Raw genomic sequence first — 24,197 nt, 5'->3', positions numbered from 1 at the left:
AAATGAAAGGCAAGTGGGAAAAAAAGCTTAGGAAACCTAGATTCTTTTCCCTCTTCTGTCATTAACTACTGATATAACCTTGGTTGAGCCATTTGCCCTCTTTGGTCCCTAGTTTCTTCATCTTACATGGAAAGAATTGGATAGGTGATTGCCAACAGCTTTCTAGACCAAAGACTTTGATGAAATGACTCCTGAATTGTTTTGGAGTTTGTTTTTTGAAGCCAGTGATTTTAAATGTGAGCAAAGAACTCATTCTAGTATTTTGGGCCAGTGGAGGCCTTTGCCTAGGATTTGAGGGATAGATGATTGACTTGTTGGCTGGTTGTCAAATCCTTGGGGTATTAACATAAGGTAACAAATTTGTTAATTGTGTGTGGTTTTCTAAAAAAAAGGTATAATGGACAGGTTGGGCCATTTTTCACACACATCCTACTGAGGCTGTGGACTGTATAGTCTGGATTTCCTTTCCAGGAAGAGTAGTTTGTGAAAAACACTGACAGATTTTTCTCCATGAAACTAGATTGTGAAGCTGGTTCTAAAATTTTTCACATGCAGTCATACTCTTCAGACTTAACCGAGTGCCTGTTCCATCGTACTCCATTGCTAGAAACAACACTTAGAAAATGTGGGATTGAGATGGTGGTGTTGAAGGCACTATTCAAAGGTCAAATTTTTAGTACGCTCTTATTATTTCTTACATGGAGAGGAGGAGGAACCAAATTGAATTCAAGTTTTTCTCTGATTCTAATCTTCATTTCTTAGAATAAAGCAAGTACATATCTGAGTCAGCAGGCATAATTATGTTGGAATAAAGTGCCCTGCTAAAGAGAGGTCAACCAACAGGCTGGGAAATCTATCTTAGGTTTGGTTTCTGCGAGAGATCCTTGAACTCCATGTACCTTCTTTCTCATCCCTAAATCAGTAAGACTCACTTACCTCACAGGGAGTTGTGGAGGGTAATATACTGCTAATTTGTTCAGTATTTCACAACAATAAATTATATCTAGGGATCTGATAAAACATTGGCAAACCCCATTTATATGAGTACTTGGAGACAAGCATAGATATAACTTACAGATAGTTCAGAAAATTTATTAAAGTTATTTTAACTTCCTCTGTTATCAGATATCTTACCTTCTGTTTGCTGTATACTTTCCAAAGAGCTTTTTTCTTGTTTTTTTTTTTTCCGTAACAGACATGAGGTAGGTAGGGCAGATAGCTAAAGCCTGATTAGATGATAAAGGGATCAATTCATCACGAAGATACAAGAACCCGAAATTTTACATAACTAATAATAAAACTTGAAAATAAAGAAAAAACAGTGGAATTGAAATATATACATAATAATTATATTAACACACTTCTAAGTAACCCATGGATCAAAGACATCACAAAATTAGGAAAGATTTTGAACTGAATAAAAACGATGACATCACCTTAAAATTTGTGGGAAATAACTAAGACAATGCTTAAAGGGAATTTTATAGTATTAAATGCTTCAGATAAGAAAGCAGAAAGATCTAGTCGGTGACCTACATTTCTATCTTAAGAACCTAGGAAAAAAAGAGTAAGTTAAATTCAAATTAAGCAGAAGGAAGAAAATACTAAAGATAAAAACAGAAGGTAGTTGGTGAAGTATAAAACAAAAATAGACAAAATCAATGAAAATGAAAGTTGGGGTTTTTAAAAAATTTATTTTTAAATTTTTTATAGATTTTATTTATTTATTTGGCAGAGAGAAACACAGTGAGGGAACACAAGCAGGGACAGTGGGAGATGGAGAAGCAGGCTCCCTGTTCAACAGGGAGCCGGATATGGGGCTCAGCCCCAGGAACTTGGGATCATGGCCTGAGCTGAAGGCAGACGCTTAATGACTGAGCCACCCAGGTGCCCCTGGAAGTTGGTTTTCGAAAAGGTCAATAAAATTAATAAACCAAGCAAGTCTGACTGGGGGGGAAAAAGACACAAATGGCTAATATCAGGAATAAGAGAAGGGATATCACTACCGATCTTAGAGACAGTGAAAAAGTAATAAGGGACTATTATGAACAATCATGCCAGTGCATTCGATGTCTTAGATGAATTGAATCACGTCCTTGAAAGGTAAACTGCCAATGTTCACTTCAGAAGAAATACAGAACCTCACTAGCTCCATATTTATTAAAGAAGTAAAATTTGTAGTTGAAAGTGTTCCCCCCAGTGAAAGTTCCAGGTCTGAATGGCTTCACTGGCAGGTTTCACCAGACCTTCCCCACCACCCCCCTTCCTTTAAGGAAGAGGTAATACCAATTCTACAAACTCTTCCAGAAAATAGGTAAGGGAGGAACAATTACCAAAGCATTCATTATTTTTTTTGAAGAGTTTATTTATTTATTTGACAGACAAGAGATTACAAGTAGGCAGAGAGGCAAGCAGAGAGAGAGGAGGAAGCAGGCTCCCTGCTGAGCAGAGAGCCCAATGTGGGGCTCAATCCCAGGACCCTGGAATCATGGCCTGAGCCCAAGGCAGAGGCTTTAACCCACTGAGCCACCCAGGTTCCCCAGCATTCATTATTTTTAACATCATCTGTTATCAGGCAAACTTCTATTTCTGTGTGTGTGTACCTTTATATAAATATTTAAGATTTTTTTTCGAAGATTTATTTATTCTAGAGAGAGAGTGAGCCTGTGCGGCAGGGGAGCACAGAGGGAGAGGGAGAGAAAGAATCTCAAGCACACTCCCTTCTGAGCGTGGAGCCTGATTCGGGGCTCTGTCCCTAGACCCTGAGATCATGACCTGAGTCAAAATCAAGAGTCGGACGCTCAACCAACTGAGCCACCAAGGCGCCCCAAGATTTTATTCTTTTTTTTTTTTTTTTAAGATTTTATTTATTTATATGACACAGAGAGGGAGAGAGACCGTGAGAGAGGGGAGACAAGCTGGGGGAATGGGAGAGGGAGAAGCAGGCTCCCCACTGAGCAGGGAGCCCGACGTGTCAACCCCAAGACACTGGAATAATGACCTGAGCCGAAGGCAGCCGCTTAAAGACTGAGCTACAGAGGCGCCCCGTCAAAGATTTTATTTTATTTTATTTTTTAAAGATTTTATTTATTCATTTGACAGAGCGAGACAGCGAGAGAGGGAATACAAGCAGAGGGAGAGAGCGAAGCAGGCTTTCCGCTGAGCAGGAGCCCAATGTGGGGCTCGATACCAGGACTCTGGGATCATGACCTGAGCTGAAGGCAAATGCCCAACCATCTGAGCCACCCAGGCACCCCATTAAGATTTTATTCTTAATCTCTACACCCAAGGTGGGGCTCATACTCAACCCTGAGATCATGAGTCACATGCTCCACCAACTGAGCCAGCCAGACACCTCCTTTATATTTTTAAAAGTGTCCAGTTTTTTTTTTCTTCCCTTCACAGCAGACCTATGAGATAAGTAGGGCAAATAACACCGTTAAGATGAACTGAACTGTTTAGTTTGACCTTTCAGTTATCAAATTGGGAGAGGACCACATCTCCTTATTCCTAGTCCTCATGTTGCTACTGTTAACAAGCTCCCCCTTCAGTAGCTCTTTTGTAACAGCCTTTGGGGACAGGACTAACCAGTGCTGACTTCAAGGAGAAACTTAAAATCCTCAGCCCTTAAGTTGAAGACTGGGTTAGACTCAGTGCCCATGCAATGCTTGACACTTACCAAGCCCTCAATAAATATGGCAGAACGAGGATCAGAATTGCAATATTAATCATCCCTTCGGCATAGGATTTAAATTAGGATTGCAGTTGGAACTGGATAAAAAGATAGAAACATCTTATTTGGTTTAAGGAACACATCAGAATGCTCAGTGGAAGAGCTGGGTGGTCTGAGATGGGCTATCCCTTTTAGCCGTTAATCTGGTGGTGGCCTTTCTTTGCATTTAACTATCAATATATCTGAAGTGTAAAACACACTTTTATGATATTGTGGCATAGTAACTCACACTTAAATGTCAATAGAGACACTTGCAAAGACCTACAAGGTTCAATAATTTCTGGTGTGGGTTTGTTTCTCCTGTCATCACCCATTATGTATTTTTTTACAGCTTTTAAATTGCCACGGAGAGAAATTGGTCAGGATCATAATAGATGGCCAAGGAGCTGCCAAGGATGCCGTTTCATGGATGGGAAAAAGTTCAATACTGCCTTGATTTTATTTATCTAAATTGTAGGCTATGACTTCAATATAATTCATGTTGCTAATATACCAAGGTAATGGCAAAGCACAAAATTATGCCATATGTTGAAGGAATGCTTTTACTCCATGAAGTTTTACAGTCTGAGATACGTTTCTAACTCCAATTATATAAAAACTCCTTTTTGTCAGCATGTATTAATCAGATTTTAGCATATTGACTTAAATTATAATAGCATCTCAACAGTTAAATTAGAGATATTTTAGAGATTTTAGTTTATGGTTATGCAAATTAATTTTTATGTCTCTTGAATGTCTTCTCTAAACTAAGGCTATGAGAGAGCATAAATTGTCTGGTAATAGCAGAGGCTTTTTCTTAAAATAGAGGATTTGTTAGAATAACCTGGAGGGGTCTTGGTAACCCTTAAGCTGCTGATGTCCAAAATCTGTGCAAGCTGGATGATGCCAGATAAGCACCGTGTCTTAATTTTATGGCTATTTGAAAAATATGACTGTTATTTTAGTTGGGGGTGGATACTTCAGTTCTCCTTTAACCCTTCCATATTTTGTGAATATGCTCTGCCAAAGTGGTATGTAAAAACCCAAGATTCATAGTAACTACTCCAACATTGCTATAACCCATTTTTCTTAGGATTTATTTATGGTGAAACTGCCAGGTTCTTCATGAAAGGTGACTGGATCTACTAGTTCATGCTTTATTCCATTTAATTAAGAGAGGAGTGGGTGTCAGAGTAACACCCACCTGGGACTCTGGTGCCTTAAGAGGAGTTCAGTACATTACAAGGACAGAGTTGTTGGAAAGCACCATCTGGAAGACATTTGCCCATAGTGGTGCCAAATTCTACTTTCTCATAAATCTTGGAACAATTGCATATCTAACCTTGCCCAGTGATGGGTTTAGGTGTGGCCTAACTAAATTTAAAGAGGACTGACACTTGAGAGAAGAAATTCAGTAGATTTTAATAAAGGAAAAAAAATACCATGTAAAATTATTTTGTGGGATTGTGATCTTGTAATGAGATATCAAGAATTTGTGTGTCACTTACAAATATGCCAGCGAACTAGACTGATAACTTTAAGCAGTTCTGAGAATTGCTATAGTACACATTCATTTATATTTTTTTAATGGTGATCAGAGCTTGGGGGAGAGTACAGCCGAGTAAAATTTATAAGGCAGCCTTTATCTCTATTTATAATGTATATGTTTTAATCTAAAAGAACAAAAGGCCCTTTACTCCCTTGCTCACTGGAGCAGGAGGCTTAGATAATCAACAAACAGGATACTTTGCCCCGGAATAATTCTGTGACTGGATGAGGCAGTGCCTTGGCCTGATTTTTAAAGATTCACAAACTGGAGTTGAGCTAGCCAAAGGAGAGCAGTTCCTCTCTCCACACTCCTTTCTATTAATAAAGTTTGTGTTGTCTATATGTGGCTTGTTAATGATAGGGGTGTTAACGACCACAGTTAATCTTCCTCCTCAACTCTTTCCTAATCCAGTCTCTTAAATAGACATTTAAAAAGCTTTTAACTCCTCTTGAATTGGGTGCTCATGGGCTTTTGGTGGAGGTGGAGTGATAGTTATCAGCCCATTTAACAAAACCTGAGACAGCCAGGACAGCTGTAATGTGTATCTCTATGCCGTGTTTTTGTTAAAATGCCACATGGCTAATACTTTGGAAATCATAAATCTAGTGGAAGAAAACATCTTTATGGAGGGTATTTTAGTTTTATGCTGAATGTGTTACAAACTTAAAATCATTGGTGCTTCTAGATCCATAAAGAACAAAGAATACAGACCAGATTAAAACGGTTCTGTAAATTTGGTTTCTTTTCATCTGTTTTATTTATTACAATAAGGCTGTATAGAGGATGCCTTGAAGACAGTGCTGCAGCTGGCAATCTAATCTTCACTTAAGCCACTAACTTTCCCAAAGCCCTTTGGGGAGAAATGGGAATTTCTCAAGCCTGGGCCAACTGAAGTCACCCATCAGCAGCATATTTAATTAATACATGTGATACGAAGCTTTGCATATGCCCTCACTCCTTTCCCCTCTTTCTGGAGTCTTTCTTTCTGGAGAATTTTACCTTCTTACAGGGCTTTCAGATTTTATATTGGAACTCTATAATAGGGGTGTCTTGTTGGCTCATTCGGTAGAGCGTGAGATTCTTGATCTTGGGGTTGTAAGTTTGAGCCCCATGTTGGGTGTAGAGATTATGTACATATAAAATCTTTGGAGTGGGGGAAGAAAAAAGAAACTCTAAAATGAAGAGAGAGCTCACTGATGATGTGTTTTGACATTTAGTCTGACTACCACCTCCAGATAGTTCAGTGGGTGGTTCAGTGAGGCAGTTTACCATTTGGTTCTTCATTACTTTTTTAAAAATAACAAAGCGAGCTCAGAAAGATTTAGAATTATGTTGTATATATACTTTTGCTCGTAAGTAGTGATGAAAATAAAATGTGCTACACCAAGATCTAAGAAAAGCCATCAAGACAGCTGGCATTGCCAAGTAGTGACTGAAGGGACTAGAGCAGAGCCTGAACTGGACAAACAGAACCCAGAAACCCTATGTGGGCGATTCTGTGAATCCAGGATTGACAAATGGAAATAGCTAACCATTCTCTCTGTTCTGGATTGCCCCAGTTTTCTCTAATGGCTTCTCTAACTTCTGGGGACTTACAGTTTCTTACATATTTTTTCTAAAAACCTTTATAACGAGGGGAGTTTTTTGGTCCTCCTCTTTCTGCTTCACTTCCTCACCTCTTCCTTTTTTTTTTTTTTTTTTTCCTGTAAGATTTATCTGTTAAAGAAGTCTGTCATCGACTTGGAATGTGGGTTCTGCCTGTGCCTGACCACAGTGCTCTTTGATGTTTTTCCAAGGCTGACTTCTTACCAGATCCCTGGTTTAGGGGATTTTTTTGCCCAGCACTCAGAGGCCTATAAGGTGAATTTGCCTTGTGTAGTTGATATGAACGGTTGGTGGGGCCTGCTCTTTTCTCATGTCCTGATGGGCAGTTAAATTGCTGGAATCTATGTGTAGTTGTTGATGCCTTTACCAGAGAGTCACTCTGTGTCATTACTAAAGGGCTGAGAGCTGTTAGGTCTGAGAGACTCTAGAAACTTGAGAAGTTGCTCACTGCTCCTATGGAGGTTTCCACAAGGATAGGGTTGCACTCGGAGGCTCATCCTCTCTTCCTTTGTCATGGTATCGGGATTCTACCTTAATCACTCCATCATCCTGCCTGCCATGCCTCATTTCTCGTACTCGAACGCTCCCTTCTCTCAAGCTCAGTGTGAACCACCAGTCTTGATGCTTTATCTGGTACAGGCTCTAGCCCTTAAATTGTCCGTCTGGCTTTGTGTTTCATTTGACCCTAATACACTGGGTCGCACTGTCTAAAAAAAAATTATGTCCCCTCCGATGTCTGAGTGCATTTCTCATTTCTTACTGCTGCTCCTGAGCAGATCTGTAACTTCAAGGTTAAGATAAGACACATTCCATCAGAACTATGTCGTCATCCTTGCCAGCTTCTGATCTGTGACTGTCCCAGAGATTTACAAGACAGTTGCGTGCCATTCTTTACAGAATATTATGGTCGGACTCTGACTTCTGGCATCAGGCCCAATTTGATTTGTCAGCTGTGTTACAAAACCCATTTCCCAAAGAGAAAGGGACCTTAGCCGAGTGCCCTTTAGGCAGTTCTTGAAGAGGGGAAAGGAGGAAATTGATCTGACATTATTTCCGGATGTTTTAGGAAGGGGGTAGACACCAGAATATTTTTGTCCTTTTCCTTGTTGATTTCACTTTTTTTTTCCCTGAAAGATTTCACTAAAATAATAATGTTGCTGTCATTTTTTCCTTTATCTCTTCACAGAATTACTGTTAGTCTTTTCATATTGCCATTTCCAGTGCTTTTCTGAGTGTTAGGGAGTAAGAATAAGTATTTTACCCTTAAGAGAGAATGTACCTTATTCTCCGAAGCTTTATTAGTTTACCCGTACCCGTACCTAGTTAACAAAGATACTCCCCCTTCTTTCTTGCTGTCTACTAACATTTTGAGCTGCAGGAGTTACTGCATGTGATAAGGTTTACCGGCTTAGGAATTTGGAAGGTCACATATTTCCTGCTGCTGTTGAATTTGGCCCTATATTTTTACAAAAGCTTCTCTTTGGGGGACTTACCAGCTCTTTGGTCTCTATTTAAACTCACTGTTTCCCTAGGAGATAGGCAGTGGGGATTTGGCCCATTTTAGTGATTCTGAGGTTAGGTCTCAAATTATTTACTCAAGATCATACATGGCAAGTTGATCACACAGTGAGAACCCTGATCTAATTCCTTTGGCATTGTTTCTATATCCCTTAACTACAAAAGTATTAAAAAGTTAGGAAGAGTCCAAAAAGGCCTTTTTACCCAGAGATTTTTCTGACAGGTATATTCAAATTTGAGGAAATCTTCTGTAGTTAAAAACTGTCTACTCTCATACCCTATAATTTCTTCTGTTTGATAACTAAAATAATCACTGTTCTCCACCTTTTCCTCAGTTGGGGTCTTTGCTTTTGATTGTCCCTTTTTCTTACTCTCCTATGACAGCTGCCTAAAGCTGTCTAAAGACCAGAATCCTAAAGCAGAGGGAAGGCTTTGGAGCTCTCCAAAATGGTCTTTAGGGCCAGGAGAAAAGAAACTTTATGGGACTGCAAGTCTCTAACTAGCTCTCTTCTTTATCGCAATCCTTTTTTCAAGTATTAGGGATTATTGATATATGGAGTTTTAAATTATTATATAGTAATGCTTTGGGTGGGTAGTAATTATTTAAAAATTTGTTTCATAATATTACAATAACAATTAATGAAAAATGTTTTTGTTTTTGTTTTTTTTAACATTTTATTTATTTGAGAGAGCAGAGAGTAGTAGCAGGAAGAAGGGGCGGGGAGTAAAGGGAGAGAGAGAAGCAGACTTCCCGCAGAGCAAGGGAGCCCTGTGCAGAGCTTGATCCCAGGACTCTGAAATCATGACCTGCGCTGAAGGCAGATGCTTAACTGACTGAGTGAGCCACCCAGGCACCCCGAAAAGTGTTTTTTGTTTTTTGTGTAGATTTTATTTATTTGACAGAGATCACAGGTAGCCAAGAAAGGCAGGCAGAGAGAGGGGGAAGCAGGCCCCCCGCTGAGCAGAGAGCCCCAGGAGGGGCTCCATCCCAGGACCCTGGGACCATGACCCGAGCTGCGGAAGGCCAAGGCTTAACCCACTGAGCCACTCAGGCGCCCTCCCCCCCCCCCAAAAGTGGTTTTAATAAAACAATAATGGTTGTGGCTGGACTGCTGTCCTCTTTAAAAACTACTTAAGGATTACATTTTTTTTCTACTTGTAATTTCAGTGGATAGGTTCTTTGGTAGTGCTTCAAGTGTCTGGATTCTGTTTTTGTATCTAATAATCCCCCAAAGAAGGAAAGTTGTAGAGTATCTTGAAATACTTCCCTTCCCCCCTTCCTGTTATCCCGCATCCCCCCAAGCAATTTTAATTAACTGTTCAGTGACAGATGGTAGAAAAGGCCTTATTTAAAGTGCTTCTGGTGGGCTGGGTTAGGGGTGAGGGGTTTGTACTGATCCTGTTGTAGAGGGACCTAGCTTTTCCCCTCCCCCTTCCAGTTGAGCTATAATCCTGTTAGATGATCTTAAAATGCTATTGATTAATTCCCAGTGCTCTTAGAGGAATAAGCACAGGTTTTGGGTTTAAAACCCAAGAACCAATTCCCTTGAGCTCTGAATGCCTTCGCTTTGAGGCCAGGAGAGTACCTTCCAACTTCACCCAGTCTTCACTGAAAAGGAAAGTTAAGCCTTTTAACTTTTCCGTTTGCCTCTCCGCCCCCCCCCCTTAGTCTAGTACTGCTGCCAGTTGCCATGGCAACGGGCTGGGACAGCTGCGCAGTGGCTCCCAGGCAGCTGGGTGGGGGCGGGGGAGCTGCCAGCCCGCCAAGCCCCAGACCTGGGAGGGGAGGCCCCTCCTGTTAGCCCAGAGGGAAAGAAAGAACTGGGGCGATCCGGTAGGTAAAGGAGGGAACCCCCATTCATCTTCTACCTTTGGGTCTCCTCTTCTGCATGAAGGTATAAAGGGAGATTTTCCTCTTTCCTCCCTCAAACTGAAGAACACATATGTAAATCCTTGTTTTTCCTCGTGAGGCAGGGGAGGCCATAGCCACAATGCTTAACTGCATGCATCTAACCCGGGGCTGGTTTTAACCCTAGCGCTCTGACCTAAACTGCTCAGCTCCCGGAAATTCCAAGGTGAGTGGGGGTGGGGGTGGGGTACTCTCCCTGGAATATGACATTTCCTGTCTGGTGAGATCCGAGGCTGTTTGTATTTTAAATAAATAAGATTTTTTTTTCTTTCTTGAAGCTTAGGACTCTTCTAAATTCATGGGAAAATTATTTTGAAACTCCTGTCTACATTCTCCCCCTCCACCCCCTCTTCTGAATAAAGTACTTTAATAAAAACTTAAGTTTTTTCTATAGGGGAGTATTGGGTACAGACAGTTTTTTGGGTAGGCGGACCTATTTATTGCTAATAGGTTCTGGAGATACGGTTTCCAACTAGATGTTCTTGGAATAATTCCTTAAATTTTGCTAACTTGAAGTAAATTGATGAATGCAACTTTTTATGTTACTTGACTTGAACACAATTCTGAGATTAGTAGTGGCCTTCCCTGTTCCTGGGAGTCGTCTTCTAGTCAGGATGGAAATATTTTTAGAGAGTGCTGAAAAAAAATCTTTTTAAGATTACGGAAGAATAAAAATGGAGTTCAGCTAAGAAAACAGTTCTGCTACTCTATAATCCAGACTGTAGGCACCATTTAACTTGGTTAAAGAATTCTTAAAAGTGATTATGGAAACAACAATGTGGGGATTTTAAAAACTAGATCTGTGTTGAGTACCCCCTGGTTGTGCATATTTCGGAGCTTAACTCAATTTCCATTTGTGTTGCTTTGCTTCAGCTTTCCTTGGGCCTATGAATGGTTCCTCTGTGTTTTGAGGCTTCATGTTGATGTGAGTTTGGGGCCAGACTTCTTTTTCCTCCTCTTCTTCCTTTGGCCCAAAGTCAACTCCAGTTAAGAGAGGTACCTCCTTAACCATTTGGATTAGTTGAGCCATGAGAATTACTGAATTTTTTTAGTTTTTGGACTAAAAATATTTGTTGTTGTTCTTGCCTCTCTACCATCCCTAAGTGAAAAAAAAAAAAAAAAGGCTTCATGTATCTGAGATGCCAGCCTTGCTTTTGTGAACTGATGGACGCTCTAGGGACAAGCTCAGTTTGTTGGAGGGAAAGATATACCAAATCACTGAAGACAGTGGAGAAAGATGCCTGAGCAGGCCCTTTTGTGCTGCCAAGAGACTAGTCAAGATCCTCAAAGCAGGGGAAGGTTACATTTTGGGGCTTTTCTTTTTTAATTTTTATGAAGAACCTTATTCACCTTAAAGGTAAGGTTTTAATTCTGTCACTGTTTTTTTAACTGGTAGTTTTCTGCATTTCTTTGAGATCCTGGCTTGTAAACAGTTATAGAAGTACCCAGGAGTAACATACCACACCACTTGTCTTTTGGAATCTGAAATTAGAGGAGTTAATTGTGTGTATAATAATGATTTTGGTCTTGTGAGCTGAAGAAAAAGTTGTTTTGGGGAAAGTGGGGATTGACCATTTTCTCCTTATATTCTTAGGAACCGTCTATAGAATGCTTCAAGACCCAAGAGAAGGGTACATGGCAACTTTGTGTTATCCCCTGTGCAGTCCATCAAGAAAAGACAAAGTTTTAATTCCTTGCATGGATTTCGATCATTTTGTCCTTCCTCTTTGCAGGAACCCAGTGGCCTTAGTGCTTCAGGTGGAACAGCGTGCAACATGGGAAAGAAAACCAAGCGGACAGCTGACAGTTCTTCTTCAGAGGATGAGGAGGAGTATGTCGTCGAGAAGGTGCTAGACAGGCGTGTAGTTAAGGGGCAAGTGGAATATCTACTGAAGTGGAAAGGCTTTTCTGAGTAAGTGTCATATTTAGGCCTTAGCACTCTGCAGAGGTGGACACCTTTGGTTTCTTTCCCCATGAGCCACTGCCATCTTCGTCTTTTTCTCTCCTCACCTGCACTCCTCCTAAGAGTCAGAAGACACAGCAGTAAACTAAATAGAGTCTCTCCCTTCAAGCTGGTGTTCTAATGATAATGCTTTTGAGAGACAGTATAATGAATTGGTTAGGTGCTTAGACAAGGAGCCAGATTGCTTAGGTCCAGATTCTTGTTCCACCACTTATAAGCTGGGTGACTTTGGTTTAGTTCCTTAATCTTTTCCCTCCTCAATGAAATAGGAAGAGGAGATAGTACTTATCTTAGAGATGTTGGGTATATGTAGAGACTGACAGGTAAGCTCAGTGTAAATATAAACTATTATTAGGGCACCTGGCTGGCCCAGTTGGTACAGCATGTGACTCTTGATCTCGGGATTGTGAATTTGAGCCCCATGTTGGGTGTAGAGATTACTTAAAAATAAAGTCTTCTTTTAAAAAAAGTATAGACTGTTACTGTTAGTATTCTTTTGGATATAACTAAGCTAAAATATATACATTGAAGCAGAAGTATCCATTCCATAACCCATAGCTTTCCAGAATGATCCTTGGATCTCACAAGTGACCTAGAGTGAAGGACTCCTCTTAATGAGAAACTTAAGTCTGAGGCCACGTTTTTTTCCCTCCCAATATTTATTTTTTTAATTTCAAATCTACAGCTTAGGCAAAAGAAATTGAACATTCAGATACACACCACCTAGTTTCTGCAATTAATACTTTAATAAAATCTGTCTGGCTTTTTGTTTTTGTTTTTTTTGAAGACCTTAAAACCCCCCCTTTTTTTTTTGAGCTTTAAGAACGATATTGAAGTATTGACTAGAATGTCTGTTAGGAAATAACTGGCTTTAAGCTGAAGTGCTAAAGGTGATTATTCTTTTTCCTTGGAATAAACACAACTAGACATATTGAAGCACAGAGGAGGTAGCTTGAAAGGTAAAATATGTGTAATTGTTAGACATTTTGCCTCCGTTTTTGATTAATTCTCTTCCTCAGGATGCCTGATAACAAAGAATGGATTTTCCAGAACCCAATGCACTGGTAGGAACTGGTGCAGGCTTCTTGGAGTGGCTTGGAATAGAAATATAATGCAAGGCACATGGGGAATTCTACATTTTTGGTGGCCACATTAAAGAAAAAAAATTTTTTTTTTAAGATTTTATTTATTTATTTGACAGAGAGATCACAAATAGGCAGAGAGGCAGGCAGGGAGAAAGGGGGAAGCAGGCTCCCTGCTGAGCAGAGAGCCCGATGTGGGGCTCGATCCCAGGACCCTGAGACTATGACCTGAGCCAAAGGCAGAGGCTTAGCCCACTGAGCCACCCAGGTGCCCTAAAAGAAATTTTAATAAATTATCTAACAGTATATCAAAATGCTTTTCAACATTAGTAGTATAAAAATTAAGATATTTTACATTACTTTTTTCATGCTGAGTCTTAAAAATCTCGTGTATTTTACATTTTATATAGCACATCTCAGTTCAGACTAGTCACATTTCAAGTGTTCAGTTAGCCACATGTGGCTAGTAGTTAGTTAGCACATTAAACATCACAGCTTTAACGTGTAGGACTTTTATGTACTAAATGGTTCAAATTTTGACGGTACCTTTGGACAAAGGTCTGAATCAGGAGCCTTTGGAACATACCTAAGGCTATTGTATTACAGAAGTCAGCGTTTTTCATTTGGAGCACTTTTGGCGTTTTAGGTGGGACAGTGCATGCACTACAGGATGCTTAGGATCTCTAGCACAGAGAGCATGAAATGTGGGTAGCACAGCAATCAGAGTATGCCCTCCATATTTCTGACGAGGAGTGGTATCGCCACATCCTTTAGAGTTGAGAAATTATGAGTTTGAGAGACCTAGAAATAGGAATTAAAATAACATTGAAAGATTTTAAGGGTGTTTATTGGGCTCATTGAATCACCATTGGAAGTTGTTGGTCATTTCGAAGGTTCTTGAGACTGTGTCTGTATTTGAGTTATTGGTAACTTAATAGATTAAAGAGGGAAAGGAAGTTTGAGGTGGATGGATTAAAGCACTTGTCCTTACTTTCTCAGAAGTGCCCAAGATTTCATTAAAAGACTAAAACAAATTTTGCCCTGTTAGCATTAGCAAAAATTTTAGTTTTAGTAGGAACTAAGTACCTACTGCTCGTTGGGCAGTGGTCAGATACCTCATGTGTTTTCTTTCATTCTCATAACAGCCTTTAGAGGTATTTTCAATTTACAGATGAGGAAGTTAGCGAGGCTATTTGCTGAAGATGGCATAACTGGTAAGTGCTGGCACAAGGATCTAGTATCAGATTTCTTTGGCCCTAATACCTAGGCTCTTTTTAAATTATACCATGCTGTCTTTTGGGTGAAAATTGGTTGTTGTAGAAGCAGCAATACCAGTATGGTAGGAAAAGAGAGAATCCCATTATAGGGCTGTCTTTCCTTGCTGTCCATAGAGATTTGCTCCTCTCCCTCCATGTCTGCTTGCTTGTGTTCAGTGTTGGCATGCCTCTTGCTTTTGGTGTCTTAATTTCTTTTGGTATCCTAGAAGAAACTTTGTGGTTTGTGGATTTGGGGGAAGGTTACTGTATGAGGTGGGGTTTTGGGGGTTTTTTGCCTTTTGCTGAAAGAAGAGCTATGAGCTAAGAGCTTTATTTTATAAAGCAGAATTCATATTTTGGGTTTTAAAAAATTTTTTTTGAGGTATAATTTAGGTATAATTTAGATACTATGAAATTCATTCATTGAAAGTATACAGTTCAATGAATTTTAGTTAAATCCATAGAGTTGTCAACCATTACCATACTCCAGTTTAGGATATTCCCATAATTTCCCCAGATTCCCTTGAGCTCATTTATAGTTAATCTCAATCCCACATTTTGTCTCTAAATGTGTCTTTCCTACATTTCATATAAATGGAATCAGACAATATATAGTCTTTTGTATCTGGTTTCTTAGCATATTATTTTTGAGGTTCTTTCATGTTGTGGCATGTATTAATTAGTATTGTGTACCTTTTGTTGCCGAATAGTATTTTTTATAAATGTGCTACATTTATTCATCCATTCACAAGTTGATAGACATTTGAATTGTTTTCTGTCTTTGGCTATTGAAATGCTGCTACAAGAAATTGCAAGTTTCTTTGTGGATATATTTGTTCATTTCTCTTATCAAGATTCCTAGGATCAAATTTGTTATCTCTTTTAAGTGTAGGTTTTTTGTTTTTTGTTTTTCGTTTTGCCTACTTGTCTTCTTTAAAAGAAAGCACTGGATTTTTTCCCCTCCTTATTTTTTTCCTTTTTTTTTTTTTCTTTTTTTTCCATTCTTTGTGCCCAGGGAGCACAATACTTGGGAACCTGAGAAAAATTTGGATTGCCCTGAGCTAATTTCTGAGTTTATGAAAAAGTATAAGAAGATGAAGGAGGGTGAAAACAACAAACCCAGGGAGAAGTCAGAAAGTAACAAGAGGAAATCCAATTTCTCGAACAATGCTGATGATATCAAATCCAAAAAAAAGAGAGAGGTAAGCTTCTTTCCCCCCTTTTCCCACAAACAATTGTTTTTGCCTCTTGCTGGACTCCCATTACTCCCCAAGTGGTATTTTGGTGGTTTTTGTTCTAATGATGGCCTGCAAGGTAAATTGTTGAACAAAAGAGCTTCCAGGGAGGTGTGTTGATTAACGATAGTGCCCCCTCCTGGCTGAATGAGAAATGTACTGTATATTTCACTGAATTGTATTAAAGTGGCAAAATTAAGACCCTGTAAAACAGCAGCTACTCCCTATCTTCTCCATAAATAGGCAGCTAAGTTATCTTAGCAAGGGAGGGACTTGGTGAAGTTTTTAAGGGTAGAAAACGGCTTTAAAAAGTTGAGTACTTCTTGGAGCACCTGGGTGGCTCAGTGGGTTAAGCCTCAAATACATAAATAAAATCTTTTTTTTAAAAAGTTTACTGAGGCCCCTGGGTGGCTCAGTGGGTTAAAGCCTCTGCTTTCAGCTCAGGTCGTGATCCCAGGGTCCTGGGATCGACCCACATCGGGCTCTGCTCAGCAGGGAGCCTGCTTCCCTTCTTCTCTCTCTGCCTGCCTCTCTGCCTACATGTTATCTCTGTCTGTCAAATAAATAAATAAAAATCTTTAAAAATATTTAAAAAAAAGTTTACTAAGTCTGTCTTCCTTTTGTTTCAAAGATAGCACTTACTTTCAAACTTTTATATTCCCTTTTTTAAAATTGATGTGAAATTCACATAACACACAATTAACCATTTTATTTTTTACTCTTTACTTTTTTAAAGATTTATTAGAGGGGCGCCTGGGTGGCTCAGTGGGTTAAAGCCTTTGCCTTCAGCTCAGGTCATGATCCCAGGTCCTGGGATCAAGCCCTGCATCGGGCTTTCTGCTTAGCCGGAAGCCTGTTTCTCCCTCTCTCTCTGTTCTGCCTCTCTGCCTACTTGTGATCTCTGTCAAATAAATAAATAAAATCTTTAAAAAAAAAAAAAGATTTATTAGAGAGCGCGTGTGCAAGTTATTGGGGAAGGGCAGAGGGGGATGGGATAGAGTCACAAGCAGACTCCACCCGAACACAGAGCCCAACATGGGGCTTGATCTCAAGACCCTGAGATCACAACCTGAACCAAAACCAAGAGTCGGATGCTCAACTGACTGGGCCACCGAGGCGCCCCACAATTAACCATTTTAAAGCGTACAGCTCAGTGGCATGCGTATTCTCTTTTGATTCTATTATTTCTGCATTTTCCAAATAAATTAATTTTCTTCTTCCTTTTGAATCTTTTTATTGTTCAGTTTGAAAAGTATGCTTATGAAATTTTTGATGTAGTTGCTTTAGTTCTTCTGATCATTAATTCTCAAGTAACTCGTATAAGCACTGTTCTTGCCTTTCTTTTTTCATCTGTATCTTTTTCATCTTTGTACACACACAGACACACACACTCCCCCTCCCAGCTTCCATTCCTTTCATTTATTTCAAGGTTATGAAGCCTTTTGTGGTGAAGCATGTATCATACCCTTAACGTTTAATAAAATAAAAGCATAAGTCCACTTCTGAATCTTCTAGCATCACTGCCATAAGCATCTCTATTTATCTTCATTCTGCTTGATACCCATCTTTCTAGAACATTTGTTCTCAGCCCTGGCTGCACATTAGAGTCATCAGGGTAGGGTGGGGGGATTTTTAAAAAGACCCAGTAACCAAGATTCACCCCAGACTAGTTAAATTCAGATTTCTGTGAGTTGGACCTAGGCACAGAATTTTAAAAGACTGAAACAAGTGATAGAGAAGATGGGAGATCAGTGTTCCAGAAAGAATTGAAGTAAGAGTTAAAGATTGGAGGCTGCAGGTGGAAGTGGACTCTAGGTTTGTGTCTGTCTCTTTGTTTCCCTGATTAATTTTATTTTTTACAACCTTATTTTTAAAACCACTCTATTCTGGTGAGGTGTGTATATCATTATGACATAGTGTACTGATAAGGAATTTGAGAGTGCCTTCTCTAAGGAGCTAAGACTTGGTTCTTTCTATTTTCTTTTTTATTAGTCCTTTGTATTCTGGCTTTTGTCATTTGATTCATTTTCTAACTAAGTAAAGAGACCAAAAAACAGCACAGCAGACTTGTGACTAGCCATTTGTGACATACAGTGTGTATTTCCTCAACCTAAGGTTTCTATCCTTTCAAAAAGGAGCAGTCTGGCTTTAGACCTGCTAGCCAACATAGAGAGTTTCATTCCTAGGCTAGGTTCTGATGCTGCTGACCTTGAAAACAACCCCCACACGTCCTTTGTAATGTTCACCTGGGGCCCCTGGCAGCATTCTCAGCAGTGCTGGCGGCCGTCAGGTAGGTAGCCAGGAAGATAGGTGATTGTATGTTTTAAAGGTACAGGAGGGGATTGCGTTTCTTTCTTTAGACCACTGCAGAAGAAATTTGTTAGTCGGCATTATGCCTGATTTAAGATTACTGCCTGTGTGATGATTTTAGCATTTTCCTCGCCTCGGCTCCTTTTCAGCAGCTTGAACATTTTTCTTCTCTTCCCTCTCTATGTGGCAAACTGTTTTCAGCCGCCAGCTATGATTTACGACTCAGTTTGTGCGCCAGCATTCCAGCTGTGAGCAGCTGTGTGCACATCTGGGAACCTCCTCCCCTTAAGCGCCCCCAAAAGAGGCTGTGTTTTTGAGTCAGTATCTCCCCTGATCCGTGGATGGAATTTCCTTCCCAGTGTGGGTTCTGGTATCTTTGGGGACCACCTGGATCCTGAATACTTTGTATTTCTCAGAAAAAAGCAGGATGAATGTCAGATCAAAGAGATTTTATTATGAAAATCAGACATCGGAGATTTAGTTCATTTGGGCAGTCTTACTAAATCTTTTTTATGTTGCCACTAGATAAGTTTGCATTATGTTCCATAATAAGGTTTTTAAAATTACCTGGTTTGTTTAAAATGTCAGTGTTTTGCGCTTAGCAGTGCCAGCACACTTGAATCGGACTCTGCTCCTTGTCTCAGTGGCATGATTGCATTTTGAATAATCTTCAAGGAAATTGCCGGTTTGTTTTAAGTCACTGTCCAGTTCTGTTCTATAGTGCTAACAACTCATCCACATCAGGAGGAGATAGGCACAGACCAGGGCCTCTTCTCCCAAGTGTGTGGGTATTGTGGTATGTGAGCTCTGAAAGAAATTTGCTGTTTTATGGTACTGCCTTGAATGATTCTTACCTCTGTTCTTTCATCAGTATAGATGACTGTGTGAAAAGAAGTATTAAAAATATTGGTCAGTGTTAAGGTAAATTAAATGTCTAAGAAAATTAAGATTGAGATGTGGTATATTTGAAGTTTGTAAAATGAAAAAAAGAGTTTAGTTCAGGTAAGCATGGACTTGTTTATTATCTCAGAAGCAACAATTTAGGGGTATCAATTCATAATATCAAGGAGATTAGAGAGTTAGAGATAAGAGAGTTAGAGTTCTTAGATGATGCCTCCAGAATATCTTAAGGGCTATGAACAAGTTTTAAGGGCTGCTTCTAATCCTTGAAGGAGTATGGAAGAACAACTGCATCTTCTTACAAAAATATTTCTTGGCATCACTGTCACTGGCTGGTCCACTACTGTATTTCTTAAGTTCTAAGAATTCTTTGAATTGGTGACAAAAATGAACTTAGATTGTGCTTTGTTGAACTGAGAAACAGGTTTTTTTGTTTTGTTTTCTTTTTTTACTCTAAGCTGTAACCTTTCTTTATCTTCTATTTATAGCAGAGCAATGATATCGCTCGGGGCTTTGAGAGAGGACTGGAACCAGAAAAGATCATTGGGGCGACAGATTCCTGTGGCGATTTAATGTTCCTAATGAAATGGTGAGAGAGATTGGGCCTCAATGTACAGTTGTCTTCTTTGCTGGTGGCTTAAATTTGTATGGAAGATAGGGAGGGAAGATGGAGTATTCTCCAACTAAGGATTTTGATTATCAGGGATCTTTGGCTAATATCACCTGTTAGTATTAATAGAAATTATGGTTGGAAGTGGATTTAAGACATTCTCAGGCTTTGGTGTTAAGCCAAATTATTTTAGCCCCAGTACCTAAGATAGTTTTGAGGTAGGAAACATATAGACATGACCTAACCATTTATTTACACAGTTCTGAATCATTTACCGTCAGACCATGAGCCTGTGGCCATAAGATAGGAGTTGAGTGAGGCTTTCTGCCATCACTGAGGATCAGAACAACTGAATAATGTCTAAAGAGAAGAATAATCTCAACAAAAAGCATTAAGACTAATACTAGCCAAAGTGTAAGTTATTTCATCTGGTGGAGGGGGCGTCTCTTAGAGGAAAGCATAGTTACTTCCCCTCAGTTGGGTTTCTTAAAGACAGGGTGAGATTTATGGTGTGGCCCTCACTGCCTCTCTGTTTCTAAGTGTTCTGGGCTTGTGATTTAAATTTGGTCTCTAAATAGAGGCTTCATGCTGCACTGCCACTGAGGAAGCTAATTTACCTTAAAGTTGTAGAATCAAAAGGTTTAATATTTTATCTGATAGAAATTTTGCGGGTGAATTACCCAGAAGCCTCGATTTGAAGAATCATTATACTCTGTCAGAAGTAAGGAGCTATACTGACTCTTTTTCCCACTCAGCCATATGTGTTACTTATGATTTACATTCACATACTAACTAGCTTTTTTTCCCACCACAGTCCAAATTTGAGTGTCTGCTCTGAGCTGTGTGTTTTCCCCTCCTCCTCCTCACTCGTAATACTTACCTCTATGAATTAAACGCTTCAGTTTTCTCAAAAGGGAGGTAGTTGTCTTTGCTCAAATCTCAGTGGAATTTTAATTTAAGATACTTTTTTTTTCTTGATTTGGAATACTGGTTAAGGGACTTGCTAGATTTTTTTTTGTTACATATGGTAGTAGAGCCTTTGTAACTTAGATAATTGAAATTTGCAGCTAATTCCTACATTTCACTTTAGTGACTAGATTTTACATTCTCTCTTATTTTCCCATATGTGAATACTGTTGTAGGCTTGAGTTTCTGTTTTCTTATTATTCCAGTCCATAGTTCTCACCAAAAGGATAATGAGTGTTTAAAAGGCCACAAGATGAGGAAGGTTAAGACCCTTTCACTCAGATGATCCGGAAACTGGATTGAACATTCTGTGCCTAATCAATAGGACTAAGTGTAGGTTTGATTGTGTTCACTCAGTACCTACAAATCAAAATTATAGGAGTAAATTTATATAACTTCATTTTCAGCCTTTTGATTAAGCCTACTGTGTTTTCCATCTAAGTTCTAGCTGAAGACTTCTGGTTCTGTCTGATGTGGTAGTTAAATGATACTCACTGATAATTTATTCACTTGAATTTCTCCTAGAAAATATTGAGCTTTTAGGGTCCTTCTCACCTTGAAATCAAGACGGAGAGGAAATCAAGTCGGTTAAACTCATATAACAATATAAACCTTGGTTTAGGTAGATTCTCTCTCACTCTCACTTCCTCTCCTTCTAAGTCTCATATTCCCTCTCTCCAGGAAAGACACAGATGAAGCAGACCTGGTTCTTGCAAAAGAAGCGAATGTCAAATGTCCACAGATTGTGATAGCATTTTATGAAGAGAGACTGACGTGGCACGCGTATCCGGAGGATGCGGAAAACAAAGAGAAAGAAACAGCAAAGAGCTAAAGGAGGGGGTGGTCTCTGTCATTTCTCTTTGTATATAATACATTCACCTCCCTGCCTCCTCTCCCTTCTGCCCACCCCCTTCTATCCTAAACACATCCATAAAAAATGTGCTTATCACTGTGCTCCACAGGAGAAATGTTGGTATTGGTTCTCTTGTAACATAACTGATGGTCTGATTCATGATAAGTGTCTCTCTGTGAAGACCAGGCATTTACATACTGTGTGTAATTCCCACAATATTTTCCTTTGCCCTCATCTCTTCCTTCTGCTTCCCTGTGACCTCAAGATGAGTTTTAACTTTTTAATCACCTTAGAGTCTTGATCTTTTCAGGGTTGGTTGCTATTTAGATAGGGGGATTTTGTTATAATGATGATGAGTTTTGGTTTCTTGCTTTGGTTCTTAGAACATGTTGATGACCAGCTAGCTTTTGTTTTGAGATGTTGGGATGGAAAAGATGTTCCCATCTTTTTTAAAAAGCCAATAGCAACTGCCTACCTGTTGGGGCTTTCCCAACCTCATTCAGCTCTACCCAGTAGAATACAGGGTTCCTGGTGTGGTCATCTGGGCCACCCTCTGCTGTTCGTCCCCACTCATCCTCCCAGAATAGCTCCATTCCTTGGAGGACTTGAAATGTTACACTCAGATTTTTCAAGACACTCTTAGCCCCAGGACTTTTGGCCTTGTTTCATAGCAATCCCTGATTCTGCTTCTGCAAGGTGGTGTAGTCTGTCATAAAATGACAAATTATGAACTGTGGAGATTTTTAGCTATTCATACACGAGGATGATGGGGTAGGATACAGTTGTCTTTATGATCACCTTTGGTATATATGTATTTTTTCCTCCATCCCTCACATTTGGATTATATATTTATGTAGGTGTGAGTGACTGCCTGGTGCTTGCTTGTGCCAAGGTGCTAGGCACCCTCCAGCCCTGCCAGCTTTTGTGGCCTCCCAAAGCATTCCTGGTACCAAAGAGGCTTCAGACCTGACCCTCACTTCTCAGTGGACCCAAGTTTCCCCTTCATGCCATTATTTTCAGTGGGGAATTCTTGGAGGGGAGCCATCGGCCACAGTATCAATTTTAAATATTCATAGCGTTTGTAGTCGTAAATTTCTTGCTTTGTTGACTCTTGGATTTGCCACCAAGAATCCCCAAAGTATTACTGCTCTTCCCTTTTTCCACCCTCAAACTCTTTGTTGTATTTTATTTTTAAAAGTACGTTTCTGTGGAAGACTATCGCCTCAGAGTGACAGGCCCTGGCATTAGCATGTTGACACAACCACCTGTCCCTGTTCAGAGTATTTCCCTTTTGCTTCCTTCTGCTTTGCCATTGTATTGAGAGATTATTACCTAATCTTATCCTTCCATCCTTTTCCCCCCAAGAAATGCCCTACTTCTCTTTAGCCATTTTCTTTTAGTTGGGGGTTGGGTGTTGGCTAGAGAATCAAGACTAAAAGTAAGGAAATAGCAGGGTTATGAGCATCCGTGTCCCAGTCCAAAGCTGAGGAATTAAGAATAAATGCTTGAACTAGCCTTAACTCTAGATTTCACCAGCCATTGAGGTTGTTTTTGTTGTTGCTTTTGATTTTTAAAACATATAGCTTTCTGGCCAGGAGCAGTCAGCCATTTCTAGATTATTCAGAGTAATCAGGGGAGTGGATAGATTGCTCTAGTCCACAGATGAGCTGAATAATATGCAAATCATATACCCATTCATAGCATTTGTTACCATTGCTTTCCTGCTCAGCTGCTGATTGAATTCTGTGTGCTTGTATAAATTATGTCAAAAATTACACTGCACAGTTGAGAAGACAGCTGTTGCTGCAGTGACATGACAGACTGGAACAATGAAGCTTTTGGTTTAAGTCACCCAGGAAAATCCTTCTGAATGGTAATGTGATTGGGTGAGAACTCCTAACCCATACCTCAAGTGGGTAGGAATTTTTAATCTCCATCTTTCTTTACTCTGAAAGAATTCAAGGCCTAGATCGAGTGCTAGATAATTGACAGTTGGTTAGTACTTAATCCAATGGGCATCTGAAAGAAAGAAAGGATAGTCAGGAAACAGATTTGTTATACAAGTAGCCAAGGATATAATTAGGGTAGACAAGAATAAGAAGTAGGCCAGAGCCCCCGAGGAGGTAATCTGGGCCTGTTGATTTGCAGGTGGAGAAAATGACAGCTTGTCCACAGAGCCAGTTTGTGTCTCCCAGGGACAATGGGCATGTAAACTACAGTGACTGTTTTTCAGACCAAAATCAACATGTGAACAAAGAAAACAACAGAATTAGTTGGTGCTGAGATTGGTCCTGAAAAAGCTGGGGCACATGTTTGCTGCGTTTATAGGTGATATTTAAGACATTCATCAAAATGTGATTTTCTTTTAGCAAAGGAAGTACCATCTACTTGTCAGCTTTTTAATATCTCACTTTTCACTCCATCTTTTCTGTTCACAGTTTACTGAATCATGATCTTGTAGTGAATGCTGCCAGAACAGTTGTTTTCTCCCTGCCTACCCACAACTGCTTCTATAGGAATGTAGGGAGCCAGAGGCCAGCTCTGGCTTTAACCCTCAGCAGAAAGGAAACCGGATGCCTGCCTTGTGTCTCTGGCATTTGTTAGTTCTGAGCAGCTCTCCTGGCCCTTGCACAATTGCAACCTCAAATGGAAACCTGTCTTTATGGGGCTTTCTCCTCAGAAGAGTTAGTAGCCATGGGCTAAGCTCTCTTAAACATCTAGGTCTATGG

General features: G+C 39.8%; 1 protein-coding gene across 4 annotated transcripts in view; it reads left to right on the top strand.

Annotated features, from left to right (window-relative positions):
• Positions 1-22,983, top strand: part of CBX5 (chromobox 5) — a 31,081-nt gene extending 8,098 nt beyond the window's left edge. For 2 of the 4 annotated variants that reach the window (XM_080811900.1, XM_080811899.1), the window contains 4 exons: positions 12,027-12,205; positions 15,610-15,796; positions 19,528-19,628; positions 21,297-21,756. In XM_080811900.1, coding sequence (XP_080668026.1) covers positions 12,069-12,205; positions 15,610-15,796; positions 19,528-19,628; positions 21,297-21,447 — 576 coding nt within the window. In that variant the 5' untranslated portion in view covers positions 12,027-12,068 and the 3' untranslated portion in view covers positions 21,448-21,756. Of the gene's footprint in view, positions 1-10,129; positions 10,219-12,026; positions 12,206-15,609; positions 15,797-19,527; positions 19,629-21,296 lie in introns of those variants that run through there. The other 2 variants (XM_080811901.1, XM_080811898.1) reach the window with 2 other exon arrangements.
• Positions 22,984-24,197: the final 1,214 nt, after the last annotated feature.

Source organism: Martes martes (genome assembly GCF_963455335.1).
Source record: "Martes martes genome assembly, chromosome: 8".
In the NCBI taxonomy this organism is placed as follows: Eukaryota; Metazoa; Chordata; class Mammalia; order Carnivora; family Mustelidae; genus Martes; species Martes martes.
The sequence above is the reverse complement of the archived record's forward strand: the minus strand, read 5'-3'. Positions and strand labels throughout refer to the sequence as shown.